The 16,326-nt window shown below is 41.4% G+C and overlaps 1 protein-coding gene across 4 annotated transcripts; it reads right to left on the reverse strand.

The window, feature by feature from the left end:
* Positions 1 to 431: 431 nt before the first annotated feature.
* LOC144715538 (putative chromatin-remodeling complex ATPase chain) lies at positions 432 to 10,409 on the reverse strand. Of its 4 annotated transcripts, none has more exons than XR_013584653.1 (26): positions 10,078 to 10,409; positions 9,599 to 9,721; positions 9,405 to 9,511; positions 7,864 to 7,979; positions 7,568 to 7,665; positions 7,314 to 7,493; positions 6,959 to 7,180; positions 6,752 to 6,886; positions 6,157 to 6,439; positions 6,018 to 6,091; positions 5,668 to 5,888; positions 5,506 to 5,593; positions 5,323 to 5,416; positions 5,065 to 5,253; positions 4,962 to 4,993; positions 4,816 to 4,892; positions 4,650 to 4,739; positions 4,491 to 4,560; positions 4,350 to 4,407; positions 4,220 to 4,278; positions 3,973 to 4,138; positions 3,700 to 3,878; positions 3,088 to 3,303; positions 2,746 to 2,856; positions 2,564 to 2,667; positions 432 to 927 (listed from the first exon to the last, which is right to left on the reverse strand). XR_013584653.1 is itself a non-coding variant. In XM_078590466.1 (25 exons), the coding sequence occupies exons 1-25, from the start codon at positions 10,303 to 10,305 to the stop codon at positions 2,641 to 2,643; spliced, it is 3,243 nt and encodes a 1,080-aa protein (XP_078446592.1). In that variant the 5' UTR covers positions 10,306 to 10,409; the 3' UTR covers positions 2,423 to 2,640. The 4 variants fall into 4 exon arrangements, 1 of the variants encoding a protein (XP_078446592.1); XR_013584651.1 differs by lacking the exon at positions 432 to 927 and adding an exon at positions 2,093 to 2,249; XR_013584652.1 differs by lacking the exon at positions 432 to 927 and adding an exon at positions 2,093 to 2,311.
* Between the last annotated feature and the right edge of the window lie 5,917 nt (positions 10,410 to 16,326).

Genomic DNA, 16,326 nt, shown 5'->3' on the forward strand with positions numbered 1-16,326 from the left:
AATGACGCTGAAAATAGTTTAGCAGAGGTAATCAAGGTGGAGGAGATTTGACATGTCATGGATCGCATGGGTATACCTAGAGGTTGCACACATGAGAAAATCCACACTACTCACTCGACGATCAAATTAATCATGGATGTGATATGTGCCAAGGCTATTCATTTTATGTTTTAATGATGCCATTATGATCCCATTATAACTCTTCCACTGCATGGAATCATTATGATCATCCAGATCAAGGCCACAAAATTAGACAATGTCCTCTTTTGTAAACATGGCTCTGATACCAGATTATCACATGGCTAAACTTGTAAGGGTCAAATCCATAGTTGAGAAGCACATCGAGCATGACCTTTTGCAATAAGTCAAGTAGTTTTCGTAATTGCAATGAAAGTTTGAGTATATTTGAGTTTGAGGGAGTAGTTGGGTAGGCCCTTTGAGAGAGAACATGGGGTACTATATTTTCTAAGAGAATTTAGAGAGTCAGTTGTGCCTCGCTGATACCCAACATGGCCTATACAGTTGGCACTTGGTTGTTACATCATTAATGGTGGGAAGGCACCGTGCCTAACACACTTCTTCACCTCCCCCGACCCTTCAGTGGAATGTCGATTTCGCCGCTCTATCCCTACAGCATGTGCTCCCACAATCAATCTTGCTTAGTGCACCACATGTACACCAGTCATCAACAAAGGATGTGCTCCACTACCTCCTTCGCATCAACCACCCTATGTGCAACATCCAGAGGTTGTGGTTGTGAGCATGGGTTCTCCCTAGTCAACCAATGCTTCACACAAAAACTGGCATGGACAGGGTATAAGTTTCTGCCCAAGATCAGGATGGGCATCGTCGCCTGAACTTTAAATGTAGAACAGCTCACTGCCATGCATAAGGTCGCCAAGGTGCGCTCGTGAGGGCTACAAGCTCCTGCACAATCGTTGCTCAGCTAGTTTAGATGTTAGGCACATGGCTGTTGCAAATGAAACCCGAATAGATTAGGTGCCACACAAGAAGACTAGGCCGCTAAAATGGGATTATAATAGAGTTGATTAGAGGGAAGAATAAACATTGAGGTCGGCGGTGGTTACTTTACTGTGGCAAGACCAAAGATAGCTACAGACCTTTTGGGATTTTATTGATAAATTAATAAATGCATTAGAATCAATGTAAATAAAATCAGACTGAACTAGATCACATCACCTTCTATGGAAATTTTTCTATTATCACTTTGCTGCTAGAAAGAGTCTCTTCAAGCTGTTCAAGTTCCTAGCTTCCAAACATATCCATGCAATCACTGGAATGTTGGATCTCAACTTCAATTTCTGCATTCTGCTCCAACTTAGGCCTAGTTTTCTACATTTGACAGGGATCCATGTCTTTAGTTATAGATCAGATGGTATGGTTGGAAAGAGGGGATGAACACAAAGCATCCCTGAAAATAATCAGCTTAATCAGACCTCTGATCATCGGATATCAAGCATTGAAGGTTGAGAAATCCTAGCCGTCCATTTTTCTCTCTCCTCATCATCAGCCTACACACTTATTGCTTTCTGTTGGAAGTTAGGATGTCCAATGGTCAGCTTTATATGTCCCAAATATCATGAAAATACATTGAGGAGAACTGTTCGTGATTGTTTATTTACATTTTATTGTCTAAATAGGTGAGATGATTTCTTGTGAACATTCCCTTGTTTCCTTGACTTCTTAAATTGCTTGGAATCTGGGGTGTGAAAAATGGGTATAAATATACAAGCTTTTAGGAATCTTGATTTAAAAACTACTGTTTTATGTGTAAAGACCATTGGTCAACGAAGATGCTATATGCCCTTTGTATCATGCTACATTGACGAGTTTCTGGAATAATTATTTTGGATCAACTACCTCCTAAGACACCAACGTGTATGAAGATCACATAGAATCCTCAACAGTTTGACACAAACCACACCAACTGATAAGAAGCTCACAAGAAAATTAAAAATATCTCACAGCAATGAGGCAAAAAGATGTTGATGTGAGACAGTTTTCAAATAGGGTGCGGTTAGTGAGACGAGAATCTGTGATAATTGAGTTCTCTGCCTCTTGCAAAGATGGGTGCACAAAAATATACAGGGCTTGAGCTCCTTCAAAGATATTGTTAATCAAATTTAGTACTATCTAGCAAGTTTGAGGTTTGGGATACAAAAAGCGACTCGAAAGCAATTCAACGCACGTTTCAAGTGTTTATGAAGTCAGCGCCATTCTATCAACTCCTGTGGTCAGCGCCATTCTATCAACTATAGATTTTTTTGGAAAAGCAATCTGAAAAAAGAAGCTAGAAAAAGAGCACGCCATCGGTTAAAATAACTAAATGTCTTTGATTTTAATTCATGACTAAAATTGTTAACAGTATATTACTCCCGTCGCTCTTGACTTAGCACAAAAATCAAAAAACAGTTGCGCGTCAAATTACGTCAGTAAAAGTACTTTAATTTTATGAGCTACTGTGGCCATGCGCAAATTAAAACACTATAATTTTTAACTAAAGAGCCTTTTAAAGAAAGAAGCGAGGAAGCGAGGCACGTACTAGATTTTACTCTGAAGAGGCACATGATAAATTAACCATGCGCCAACCTTCCGTGGATAAAGAAGGGGAGGCGCCCATCAACCTTGGTTCTTCCTCCTCCGGCCCTGGAAAATTAAAAAAATATATTATAAATCCAGGTACAAAGGTGGGAAACGATATGGGTATATAAATAAATAGTTTACCGAGCCGACATAGTCCTCAAGAACGGCCTGCTTGCGCCTCTTGAAGGAGCTAAGCGTCGGGGTCTCCATGGCAGGGCCCTTGCTAGCCGACCTCTTCGTGGGAGTCAGCGTCTGAACCCGAATACATTTTTTAGTACGTGAGAGAGATTGGGATGTTCATAATTAACAATATATATAGAGAGAAAAAGAGTAAATAAGCATTTACTCTTACTGAAGTAAATGAACAAAGAGATGAACCCTAAACCCTGAACCCCAAACCTGAACCCTAAACTCAAAACACTACCCAAAACCTTACATGGATAGCAGATATAGATAGAGAGAGAGAGAGGGTTTGGTATGAACCTTTGCGAGTTTTTTATCCTTTCGCGCCTGCCTCTCACGCTCGTCGAGTTCCTGGTTCTCCTTCTCAACGAGACGGATGAGAGTATCGCAGCGGCGGGCTAGCTCTTGTGTTGTCCTTGATTTCACGAACCAGTCAAAGCGGAATAGCGGTGACGTGCGGAAGGCCGCCTTTAGCTCGTCCCAGTTGCCATAGCCCAACTTGTGGACCATGCATAGCTGCACCCCAATCACCAGAACAAGGATATCATGAAAATGAAAAAACAGAAAAAAAATAAAAGAAGACTATATGGGAAATTAGAGTGAAGCAAAAAAAAGGGGGAAGGGGTGAGAACGAGAGGACTATCAGGATGAAAAGGAGATCTGAATGACTCGTGATGAGTGGAGAGAAGGATGAACGAGAGGAAGAAAAATAGAGGACATTAGGATTAAGATTAAACTTGCATAACGAGGATTTTAGATGAAGCGGATTGAAGGAGAAAGAGGATTGCAGAGTGACGCTTAGAGTGATTGAGAGACAGAGAAAGGAGATATTCAGATAAAGTAGACTAGAATCAAGCAGATTAAGATACAGAGAAAGAAAGAGACAAGATATTCAGATAAAGAGTTGCCCACCATGAACCGGTCGCACTCCTCATTATAAAGCTTTCCCTTGTTCTGGCCGTACTGAATCTTCAGCTCCAGCCATGGGTTCTTGTAGCGGTCCATCTTCTTCCCTATCGCCTTCATGATCTCGTCCTTGCGTGAGATCCTTGCCTCCCCGCGCTCGATGTTCTTCATAATCCTGTCGTAATCTGCATGGAGTAGGACAATATATTACAAAAAACAAGGAAAAATAAAAAGATATGATCATATTAAAAGGGTCTCATCTATTATAGTCTGCTTCACCATTGAGCTCTCGGTATCTCTCCTTGAAGGCCTTGGCGTATCTCTCAACCTCCTCTTCTGTCTTCCCTTCCATCTCAGACGCTATGCTCTTGACGTCATTCCGCCCATACCTTTCGCAAGCACGAATAAAAGAGTTGAAATCCCTCCTCGTCCATGTCGAGAAACCCTGTGAGAGAGAATCAAGTCTTTTAAGCTCGGCCGGCCACCCAATAAAGAAGGCGACAAGTTCTAGCCGGGAGAAGATCACCTCCTCCAAAAGTTGTTCCTTCTCTTCTTGTTCGGCAGTGGTCAAGGGCTCCCCCACCTCTGCATAACACAAGATATATAATCGGTCAAAGTTAAAATAGGATTCGCAGGCAAGCCGAGATTATCACTACCTTCAGATTCATCGCCATCAGCAATCGTATCCTTTAACTGGTTTTTTTGGTGGGTTAGCTGAACAAAAGAATAAGTGGTTAAGCTAAGTGTTGTTCATTAAAAACACCATGGGCACAAGTTAATAGAGGTGGTGCAGGTACCATGAGATATCGCACTTCCTTTTCATACAGCTCGCTTAATCTTTGGGTGTTGAAAAACTGGAAATCATGTCTGCAGCCCCGCAGAAGAAAAAAATTGACACAGATTAGTAAGAGAAATGGAGAACCGGAAAACTGTGATGCTGGTTTTTGGATCCGTACAGCTGCGGCATCCGGGGAATTCTCGGTTCACGTGGCTTAGCTGGGCCTCCTTGTCTCATTGCTTGCTTGAAATAATCTGATTCCGAGTAACTGTGATATATAAAGAAAATGCAATATTAACAATAAAGAAGGAAAGACAGAAGTCCTAGGAAAAAAGCTATCTTACTTGCGTTTGCGTTCTCTCCGAGGTGGCTCAACCCAGTTGTCGCTGACAAGCTTTTTGAAGTCAACTTTGCTCTCATCCTGAATCTGAAGAAGTTAGCAAACACGACAAACACGCCTTTGAAAAGCAGAAATAATCTGATTTTGTACCTTATCGTCATCAAAGATATACAGCTCAGCATCTGCAAAAAAATTAGGTAAATAGAGGGTATGTAGGTTTTCAAAAAGCACATTAGAGCCAAATCAAACTTACTGTCGTCCATTTTAAATTTGATGGCATCTTCCGTAAATTTCTTCATTTTGGCATCGAGCTCTGCCGTTGCCTCCTCTCCTTTGGCAATAATCCGGTCGATATCCTCGTCAGTAATAGTGCTGTCCTTGGAGCTGAAGACCATCTCCGCTCCAAACCTCACCATTTGCAGCAGTTCGTCCTTATTCACGGCTGCTCATGCCAATAACGAAGTTAAACGGCCAAATCAAATACAACGAATAAAAAAGATGCATTGGTTACCCTTCTGTTCTGCCAGGCGTCCCTGCTGAATGACCAATGCATCGAGAGCAAGCTTCTTGTACGCCCTCTCTATCACCTTCTCCTCTATCGTATACTGCAAAGTTAGAAATAACACATTTAAATAGGCTTTAATTAATGAAATCTCAAAATCAACTCATTATGGGGAAACAATTAACGGGGCACCTCTGTACAGAAACGAAAAACTTGAACTTCTTTCTTTTGCCCAATTCTGTGGGCACGATCCTGCGCTTGAAGATCAACCTGAGGGTTCCTGAAAGGAAAGGATAGAGATGAAAATTAAGCGCAGTTGAAAAGGTAAAGACAGTTTTCATCCATGGTGTTTACCAGTCACTGTCGTATAGGATGACGACGTCAGCAGTGGCCAGGTTAATGCCGAGCCCACCTGCCCTCGTAGAGAGCAAGAAAATAAACTTCTCACTTCCCGGTTGATTAAAAGACTCGATGGCCGCATCACGATCTTCTCCCCCCGTATTACCATCGATACGGCAGTAGTAGTACCCACGGAACATCAAATAGTCCTCAAGAATGTCCAGCAACCGTGTCATCTGAATTACATGATGAAAAAATGTGTGCAATTAAGAAAATTCTAAGGAAAACCACATGGACGTGGGGGTCGAATTGATATTAAACTAAACGACAGTGAGATCACTAGAATGTGGGGGTCGAAGCTTCACCTGTGAGAAAATTAGGACCCTGGAATCACGTTCCTTAAGTTTGGGGAGAAGTTTATCCAAGAGAACCATTTTACCTGCAATCGAACGTTAAAACTGTCCGAAGAAATAAACAGGGTAAACGACAAAATTAAAACCTTACCGGCATTGGTAATAAGGTGCTCTCCCGTCGAGTATGGTGGGCCTGGCTCTGCACCTTGGAAAAGGTATGGGTGGTTACAGCATTTGCGTAGCTGCATGGCAATGTTTAAGAGGCGCTTGCGCTCTCCGCCAGCATTCACAACATCCAAATCCTTTTGAAGCAATGCACGGTAATAATGCTTCTGCATCTGGGACATCCCGACCTTGAGTATGGTTTCCTTTTTGGGAGGCAGTCCTCTTTCCACGTCAGACTTCAACCGTCGCAGGAGAAATGGACGAAGGACCTTGGATGAAGCACTAAGGTTAGAGTGTGCTATCCCCAATGACAATGACAACAGTATAATGACATATTTGGCATCTTCATCTCACCATGTATATAACGATGATGATTAGGAGTTACGATGATGATTTTTTTGAATAGTTGAGTTAGGATGGTTATGATGAGTCTGTCATCATCTGTAGTAGTCCGGGATGACGATGACGAGATCTTCATCATCATTTGTCCACGGCTATGACAAATCTTCACTGTCATCCTCATCATGCACAATCCCTAACTGAAGATGACTATAGTCAAAACAAGAACCAATGACATATACCTTGTGGAGCTGTTGCACAACTTCTTGCTGGTCGTTTTCTCCAGAGATTTGAAACCACTCGTCAAAAGTTTCAGCTGAGCTGAAGATCTCCGGGAGGAGGAAGTTGAGAAGGGACCAGAGCTCATGGAGATTGTTCTGCACATGGAAAACAGATAATTTTCTACAGCTATTTTACTTATAAAATTGTTAAGACGTGATGGACTATACCTGTAGAGGCGTTCCAGTGATTAGGAGACGGTAATTGGTGTGATATAACCTCATGGTCTTAGAAAGCAGAGAATTCTCATTCTTGATACGATGTGCTTCATCAATGATAACATAACGCCAACTGAAACGGCGCAGAGCAGTTTTCTCCTTTATAGCCATTTCAAAACTTGTGACGCAGATATCGAACTTCCCTGGCACCAGCAATTTCTCGCGTATGTACGTCTGGAAACAGAACTCCGATATTACTTCTAAAGTGTTGACGAACCCAAGAAACGACGCAAGTATAAATAAATAAATGAACAAAATAGGATGGTAAGGCTAATGCGATTGCCCAAAAACAAAATAAGATGCATACTCTTTCTTCCGGGTTCCCCAAAAACTTCACAGCTCGGAGTACAGGACAAAAACGGCGAATTTCCTTAATCCAGTTACCGAGAGTGGACTTTGGTGCCACCACCATATGTGGCCCTGTTATCCCTCTGAATTCATGGAGATAACCCAAGAGCGAGATGGTTTGCAATGTTTTCCCAAGGCCCTGAAAGATTGCAAGCAGAAATTACATCAAAATTGAACCGATGAAATAAGCATGAAGTTCCATTTTATATATACCATCTCATCAGCGAGAATTCCATTTATTCCGTTTTCATACAAGCGTATAAGCCAGTTTAACCCGGCGAGCTGATAGTCTCTCATCTTCCCTTGTATGCCTGAAAGACATTTCATATCTGAGGAATGCTGCCAACAAATCGGAGGGAAAGAGACGCCCACAAGTATTATACCTCTTCCAGTTAGGATTTTAAAAGATGAAGGGTGAAACTAATTTCATCCTAGTGCAAGATTTAAGTAGACGAATGGATAAGAAGAAATAAGAGGCACTTGATACAAGGCGACAAAAGAGAGATTACATGAAGGCTGAGTGACCAAACGTGTGCCTCCTCCAGCACCAATTAAACTATCTTCTTCCTCTTTCAGGTACACTTCATCCTCTTCCTCTTCAGTCACCTTAGATGCGTGGCGACCTCTGTAAGAACAAGACCAAAATAATGTATTGTCAAAGACAGTAACATCAAAAAACATATATTCTGAATATATATATTTATCTTTAAATTATATAGCCTTGAGTATAAGAGAGTTAAATATAAATAAAACTGAGTGCAGGACAACGCATAACAAGATGATTCAACGAGATAATGAAACAGTTAACTAATAATACAGCGCCCGCCAATCCGATACAAAGCCACTGGAAATATGTAACCAATTACGTGCTTAATAATTCATACTCATTGAGGGAATAGGTATTGTACCATATTTCAAATTTAATCAGAAACCGCAGTTCTTCATCATCAATTAGCTTGCCTAAACTGAAAATTGGTTAAAGTTACTGCTAAGATTTTACTTACACCATCAATAGATTTCCCACCGTTTTCCTATCTAAATCATATGATAATTTGAAGTGTAGACCAAACACAAACTGTTCAAGAGACCTTGACGAAATGCCAGACAGCAGTAGCCTTTAAACGCATCAATACTCGTATGGTAGGTACAGCACCCTTCTCCAAAAGCAAAGCACGTGCTGATAACGTAACATTTCAAATCAATACAATCCAGCATACCCTCACGAGGCCCCTTAACAAATAAAATATAAATTTCATATGGAAGATATTTAGATTCTGGGAAGCCTACCGAAATTCTTGATTATAAGCTGATTCCTTGACCTCAACTCACATTGAAATTGAGAATTACAGATACAAAAAACAGATCTCTGCCCTTGTTTTCTGCCTAGGTTTCCTAGTGCTAGTTGATTTTTTTTTGAAATTTTGAACTTTGATCACATGCCCATGTTGTGGTCACCAACAAGGACTTCCCAGGCATTCATCCATCCTGGTACTGCTCTCGCCCAAGCATGCTTAACTTCGGAGTTCTAATGGTATCTGGTACACTAGTGTGCTGATACTAGTGCCAGTTGATATTCTCCTAAAACATCATCTGTAGCAGCATGTTGAGCTTCATTTGTACAATAAATATGACGAAAAAACTGTTTCGTTCACTCAGCCGGCAGCAGCCGCTAATTAATCACAATCTGTTTCGAAATGTAGTAAACATGGACAGATTCAAGGTAAAATACTGATAATCGTTATGAAAGTACTACTTGAAGACCTTGTGGTTCTAATTAATATGATTTGCTGAAGCTTCTATGACCATTCTCATACAAAAGCAACTCAATAGATGGTCTGCTCCATTAATAAGAAGGTAGCTGGTAGCAGAAAAAGGTTTAGATTAAAACGTTGGATAGACCGACTGCATCAATAAAAGTTGGAGAAGGGCAACATCTCCAGAAAAGGTCTGATATATTATACAACAGAGATCACATGTTTTGATGGGAATAATTCAGAGTTTATTGCATTCGAAAGCATTTCAAAACATAAATTGAAGTGGGCAAACTCACCTTCCTTTGGGTTTCTTGTCAGCAGCAGCTTGCGCTCCTTTGGCAAAATGCGCAAATATTTCCGTTTGTTGAATAAGATATTTCAATCGGCCTTTTCCCTTGTTATTCTACAAGTCAAACAAAGATATATTACTTCAATAGAAAATTTTTTAGAAAAATACGTTATACAGTAAGAAGAGAATCTCAACAAGTACCATATCCTTATCAATAGCCGAATTCTGTGTCTCTAACATTTCCTGAATCTTTTGTTTCTTGAGAAGCTGCAACTCCTTCAACCTGGCTTTTTCCCTTTTCGCCATCTCCGAGTTTACGGCTTCCTGAGTCATCGATGCATCAAACACGAAAAACGTAAAAAACCAAACAGTGCCAAATAGCTTCATGCGCTAAAATCATCGCAATATCTCTAACTCGCGCCACATACTGAGAGTTGGATCCCCCGTGATTCGTAAAAGAATTACTTGAATTAAAGATATAAGCATTTAACTGAGGGTGAATGAAGAACAATACTGAGCCGGAAAAGAACCGATCAGAAATCCGAATGTTAATTGCTCGGACAGAAAGATCCACGGAATGCTGCAGATGAACGTGAACACACCGGAATACAACTTTTATATAGAATTTAGGCTAGAAATCAAGCCAATATATTCCACACAGAGCGCGATCCCGCACGCACCTCTTCTTCCGCTCCACTCTCCTTCGCGACGTCATCCTCCGTGGACTGAGAATTATCGTCGCCGCCGGTGTCTTCCTCGTCGGGGCTCGCCGTCCTCCCCACAGCTTCGAGCTCCTCCACGTCTTCCTCGTCCAGATTATCTTCCTCCGCGTCTCTCTGTTCTTCCGACATCGACGCGCTCGATGGTGATTCCTCGGAGAAATCCTCCGAGTTCGCCGATCGAGCCATGGAATTGATTCTCTAGGGTTTCTCCTTCGCCCCTTCTCCCCGCCTCGATCGAACGCAAAAGAGAGATTCGGGAAGAACAGAGAGCCGACGCTCGCAAGAGAATCAAAGAAACTCCGAAAGGGCACATTGGGTATTTATATTTCTCGGGGGGGCGGTTGAATACCGCACGTGCGAACTGGACCGCATTCCCGCCAATATTCTACGTATTTCATCTTTCCCGCCCCCCCCTTTCGGATCCACATCCGAAACCCTTTACGGACTCGGGTCCAGCCCGATTCTATTAGTTGAAATTGATTACCATAAATTATGATTATAAAGCTCACTTAATGTTACACAACTATGATTATAAGGTTCGTACTATGCATAACTAACCAAATTAAAAAAAATGGGGCATTAGTCACAGTGTGACATTACTTATTATATCATTTTTAGTATTGGGCTTAAATCAGAGGACTTAAATCTAGACTAGCTATTCATACATACAAGTTATTTATGAAATTTGTAATCATATTTTGCCAGAGCTACAAAAGTCATCATTATTTAGTGAGAAAATAATTCTTTATGGCTATGTGTAAAAGCAAAACGGCAAAAACCTTATTTGTTAGACATCATTGTAGAGCCCCTGAACTGTCATCCAAATCTCACAAAAATGTGGATGGGTATATTAATGTCTCAAGCCTTTTTCACATCTTAAAAATAATAGGTATTCATGCAGCAAATGAAAATTCAACTTAGCATGATAATAGTAGTGCAACCATGTAGTTTTAGCATTTTGACTTTTCATCGTGCCTGGCGGTGTTAAGGTTTTGCCCCCACAGTGTGTCATTTATGATTGAAATGAGTTAACTCCCAGTAAATTGCAGAAATGGACTTTTACTCTATAACAATATATTTATTTGTGCAGGTGAAATGTTGGAGGCAACTGTAGTGACACAAGATTATTGAGAATAGATTGTCTAGTCATGTGCTAAACTAGAGTTTTCAAACGAAATTGTCTCAATTGACTAACAAAATAATCAATATTTTATGGCTAAACAAGGCATCTGATAATTATATGCTAGTATCAAAAATTATCTTTTCACATTTCATCATCACAAAATGACAAAACTATGAAATAAAACTTTCCAACATACATACATTAGCAAAATATGTAAGTCCCTGAAGCGTTGTAGTAGACCCAAGCTTAGCAACTCATCATTTCATTGAATAAGAATAATTAAAAAATGTTTGCATTAGGTGCTATATCCAATAGCAAATGCAGACCACACATAAGTTTCCCTAGTAGATCTATCTATGTAACATAAAACTCTTATAGTCATAAGATGGAATGTGAACAAAAAAATACCCAGAGTTATTAATTTATTCCTAGATACGAGTGTTTTACCAATAAGTATGGTTTCCCAATGTTGCTTCCTTTCTCGAGATATTCTGTCACTTGTACAAAAGCTGTCCTCACGGCTTACACTTTAGTGAGGTGTATTATATAATAAAAAATAAATTAAATCACAGTATTAAGATATTGATACAATCCTCATCGCATCTAGGGCAGTTTCTTTACTCTACCACCTGGGGATTTTATTATCGTTTCCATTGTTCAGTTATTCCTCCTTAAATAGGGAAACCCTCCTATTTGGAGAGCCATACATAAATTAAAAAGAAGGCGTTGGTTCTTATATTTCATTATCCAAGGATGTTTGCATCGCCATCTACCTTCCTCCACCAATGATCTTAACATTTACAGCACTCTCCCTCTCTCTGAGTTCTTGTGATCACCTTTTCTTTAAAATGTTGGTGTTGTGACATTTATGGGAGAGAGAGGGAGAGAATTATCAGCAAAGAATTAAATTCAGACGATGAAGAAAGGAAATAATAATAGGGTGGAAGGAGAAGATGTAGTGGGAGAAAAAGTGAGATGGGAAAAGGAGAGGAAAAAGAATAGGTGATGAAAAAGGCGAATAAATGAGATATGAAAAGAAATTAAAAAACAAAATGTTGATAAAGGTGAGGAGGGAGCATGATGTGGCACGCAAGCATTTGGCAAACAGGGGATATGGTGAAAGCACCCTTCAGATATCTGTCATCTATTTTTAACATCGTAATGATTTGTCAAATGTTAACATCGTAATCATTATTATTATGTTGTCCCCTAGGGCATTTCTAACATCGTAGTTATACAAATCATTATGTTAAGGCTGATGTGCTATAGCTGTGGAAGTCAGAATTGTCTTTTGATGGATGGGTACCCTTTGAGGCATCAAATAACTATCTTTGTAAAGCTTGTGATTTATTTTATGGCACGTGGAGTTTTTGACATTTTTACTTGAAGGACAGTGTTTTGTGTTGTCCCCTAGGGCAATGTTGAGTTCTAGTGGTTTTGATTGATTTGATGAAATCAAATTAATGCAGAAAAAAGTGTAAATAAATTCACAATCAGATAATCACAGTACATTGTAGGGAGATTATTCCAACCTTGACTTGCTCCTTGGAAGAGGTTCCTTAAGCAGTTCACTCGTCTAGCTTCTAGATGGATCTATGTGATCAATGCGATGGTGGATCTTCCCTTCATCTTCTTCTCCAAATCTTCTTGAAGATATGTTTGATATCCTCACCATCAAGTTTCGTTTAATGGAGTGAGTAGAGTACGCATATGATGGGGAACGTGTCGCCACGGTCAACCGGAGTCAACACGCCTGCTATGGACCCAACGGCGAAGTCAACCAAAGTCAACCTGCCACGGTCAACCAAAGTCAACACCAAAGTCAACACGCCGCAACCGTCGACAAGCACGTCTCCACCCGCGCACGTCCCTATGCGCGTCATGACACGACGCCAGAGGTAGATCCACAACTGCCCTTTGGCGTGACACGGCGCATGTCTTTAATTTCTCTTCTCTAATTTCTCGTCATTTTCTCTTTCCTCCAAGGCCTATATATAGGCCATTGTTTTCAAGAAACATTAGGCAATCATAATTTCAAGAATTGAGTTTTGTTTAACTCTTCTTGGAGGACTGCCCAGCCTCCTCTATCCCTCTTAACCCTAGCCGTCGCCGCCGCCGTCGCCGTCCGCGTGTCGCCGGCCTATCACCTCTCTTCCATCCTCTTTGCTTCTCTCTCTCTCTCCCCCTCTCTCTCTCTCTCTCTCCTTCCCAGGGTAGCAACCCCAGGCCGCCCAGGGCATCCCGCCCAGGCCGCCCAAGGCTACACCCCAGGCCGCCCAGGGCATCCCGCCCCAGGCCGCCCAAGGCGCCACCCCAGGCCGCCTTGGGCCCCCGTGCACGCCGCATTTCTGTCACTCGCGCTTCCGGACGCCCTCCAAGCCTCTTGCAGCGGCGCATACTGTTTAGGTTTCGGGGCGCTGCCCCGAATCCCGCAAGGGGGCAACTCCCCCCTTGACCCCCTGCCAATTGACCGTGCAGTTGGATCCATGACACCCTGTTGTAGCGCACGTTAGTCGTCCTGCCAATGACGCCCATGCCCAAGCACTCCGACCTTTGAGCAACCAGGCCGAGTCTCAACCACGGTCATTCAACGCCCAAAACCTCCAAATCTCGTCGTCCAATGGGCCTCTCAACGCCCGGAGTCGTCCATCTTCGTCACAATCAGAATTTCCCGCATCCTCTTCACGCACTGCAGTGCCGAGGTACGCTTGAACTCTTTGGTGTCAAGTGTTCTCCGTTCAGTATTTTCCCGAGAAGTTTCCACCGCCGTCAGAATTAGATTTGGTTTGGATTTTCTGCCTCTTCTCTCTCTTTCTCAAGTGTATCCTTGCAACGTGAATTCGGATATTGATTTTGGTGCTTAGGCATCGTCGCGATGGGGGAAGACAGTACTCCTGCCCTCGATAAGGGTCGGAGCTGCACCACCAGATTTTCATCGGTTTAAAATTCCGAATCCGATCGTGTGATTTATGTGACTGTTTTATCCCTCGTCGTCCCTCTACCCATAGTTTGCCTCGTCAACCCAATCGTCCATTCATTCATCGTCCATTCCCTAGTCATCACTCCGTAGTCGTCCTACGTCAGCATATGAGAAGAATGGGGGGGGGCTCCCAAGCCTGGTTGGCATGGGCACCAAAAATGGGTGCCCCCTCTATTTATAGTTAATTAGCTATTTTTCATAAGATTCATTATAACTTTAATTATATCAACCTACGTGCATTAATCTTATATGTGTGACCCTCCAGGCCCACGTATGAGTCAATTTCCAATAACACTTATTGACCAATCTTAACCCAATCCATTGGTTAAGTTTCTAGTCTATAGGGTGCCAAGCTACACTTTGTGCTCTAGACGATAAAAATTAGTGGTTGAACTCTTTCACGGAACATTTCACATCCTCGATTAATGTCGAGACCGTTGTCCGCACAAGACTCCCGAATGACTTAAGGTATCATTAATCGTCAATCTATCGTTCAGTTGGTATGGAGATCATTAGAGAGCATATTCTCTAATATATTAACTACCCTTGACATGGATTGAATGAATCTTCTTCCTTGAGTAGTCTCCACTTATGAACTTATTGATAAATCCTACCTAAGATATATTTGAATATTGCAATTAAAGACTCATACATGTTATTCAAAATATAGCCATCCATGCACAATGTGTCCTTGGTGTCTTACATCCATAAATCACTTATATTGTCATTATAAGAATCAAATAGATTGATGCATAGTATCATGCAGGGATTCATGTGGATCAACTCAACGAACCCTTTCCTTAAATATCACCCATTGTCTATGCAAAAATGGTCGCATGATCAACCACACTTATTGTATAAGTATGTTTAGATAATGCTATTCTTTCCAGCCAACTCATCCAGTTTGATATCCTTCTTGAGTGTCTTTGAATATGAGTGTTAATAGTGTGTGTATCCTTTTGTGTCTATATAATAATGGCCACATGATCAGCCACACTTATCGTGCAAGTAAGTTTAGATAGTGCTATTATTTTCGGCCAACTTATCCATTTCGACATCCTTCTTGAGTATCTTTAAATATGAGTGTTAATGCTGCATGTTTACCCTTTGTGTCTACACAATAATGGCAACATGATCAGCTACGCTTATCGTATAGGTAGGTTTAGATAGTGCTTTTCTTTCTGGCCAACTTATCCAGTTCAATATCCTTCTCGAGTGTCTTCGAAAATGAGTGTTAATAGTGCATGTTTAAAAACCAGTGGTCACTATATTATGTATCATCATAATTCACCAAGGCATTGCATTAATTGATGGACTTCATTGTAAACATCACGTGGGAATAATACTGAAAATATGTGTATTTTGAATGAACTTAAAACATGTCATTGAAGTGTGATGACTTGAAGGCCAAGTAACATCCATCAGGGAAACCAAAGGAGACATAGTTCTATTGTTTAAACCTTTCTGACATCTTGAAAGAAGAGCTAAGGTAAATTATTGTCATCATTTTTAAAAAATCAGAGTCAAATGCCATAGATGCTAGTATTAGTGAACATAGAAAGTTAGAGGAGGGGGAAATAAAAGGTAAGAAGAGAGATTGTCAGAGGAGGAAAGGAAGGGGGGGGGATAAAGGGAATGATAGAGATTTTCAATAGGAGGATAGGAAGGGGATATTATGGGAATGATAGAGATTGCCAACAGGAGGAAAGGAGAGGGTAGATGAAGGGAAGGATAGATATCGTCAAGAGGAGGAAAAGGAGGGAGGTTGTGAGGGAGGCATTGGGTGAAGGAGAGGAGGAAAGGCGGAAAAGGCAGAGGTAGAGAGGGAGTTGGAAATAGGAAGAGAATGGAGGAAGAAGTTAGAGGTGATGGGTGGCGGAGGGGGGCTGGGGGGAATGTGAGGGTAAGAATGGGATATAGGATGACGGGGGATAACTTGCGTGTGAGAGATAAAGGGCGAGGGAAAGGAAAGTAAAAAAAGGAGAAAGAGAGTGGGGGAGAGGAAGAAAAAGAGGGAGTGGGAGAGGAAGAGAGAGGGCAAAGGTAAAGATAAATGTCAGGATGGAGAGGATGGAGAGATGCAGATGAGAGATGGGCTACACTA

Source organism: Wolffia australiana, chromosome 19 (assembly GCF_029677425.1).
Source record: "Wolffia australiana isolate 7733 chromosome 19, ASM2967742v1".
NCBI lineage: Eukaryota > Viridiplantae > Streptophyta > Magnoliopsida > Alismatales > Araceae > Wolffia > Wolffia australiana.

Excerpts from the sequence above, each read along its gene's own strand:
- LOC144715538 (XM_078590466.1), bottom strand. The coding sequence starts at position 10,305 with ATGGCTCGATCGGCGAACTCGGAGGATTTCTCCGAGGAATCACCATCG. Across the intron at positions 4,994-5,064 it reads CAAATTTAAAATGGACGACA|ATGCTGAGCTGTATATCTTT; the intron begins GTAAGTTTGATT and ends ATTTTTTTGCAG. Across the intron at positions 2,668-2,745 it reads TTGAGGACTATGTCGGCTCG|GGCCGGAGGAGGAAGAACCA; the intron begins GTAAACTATTTA and ends TTAATTTTCCAG.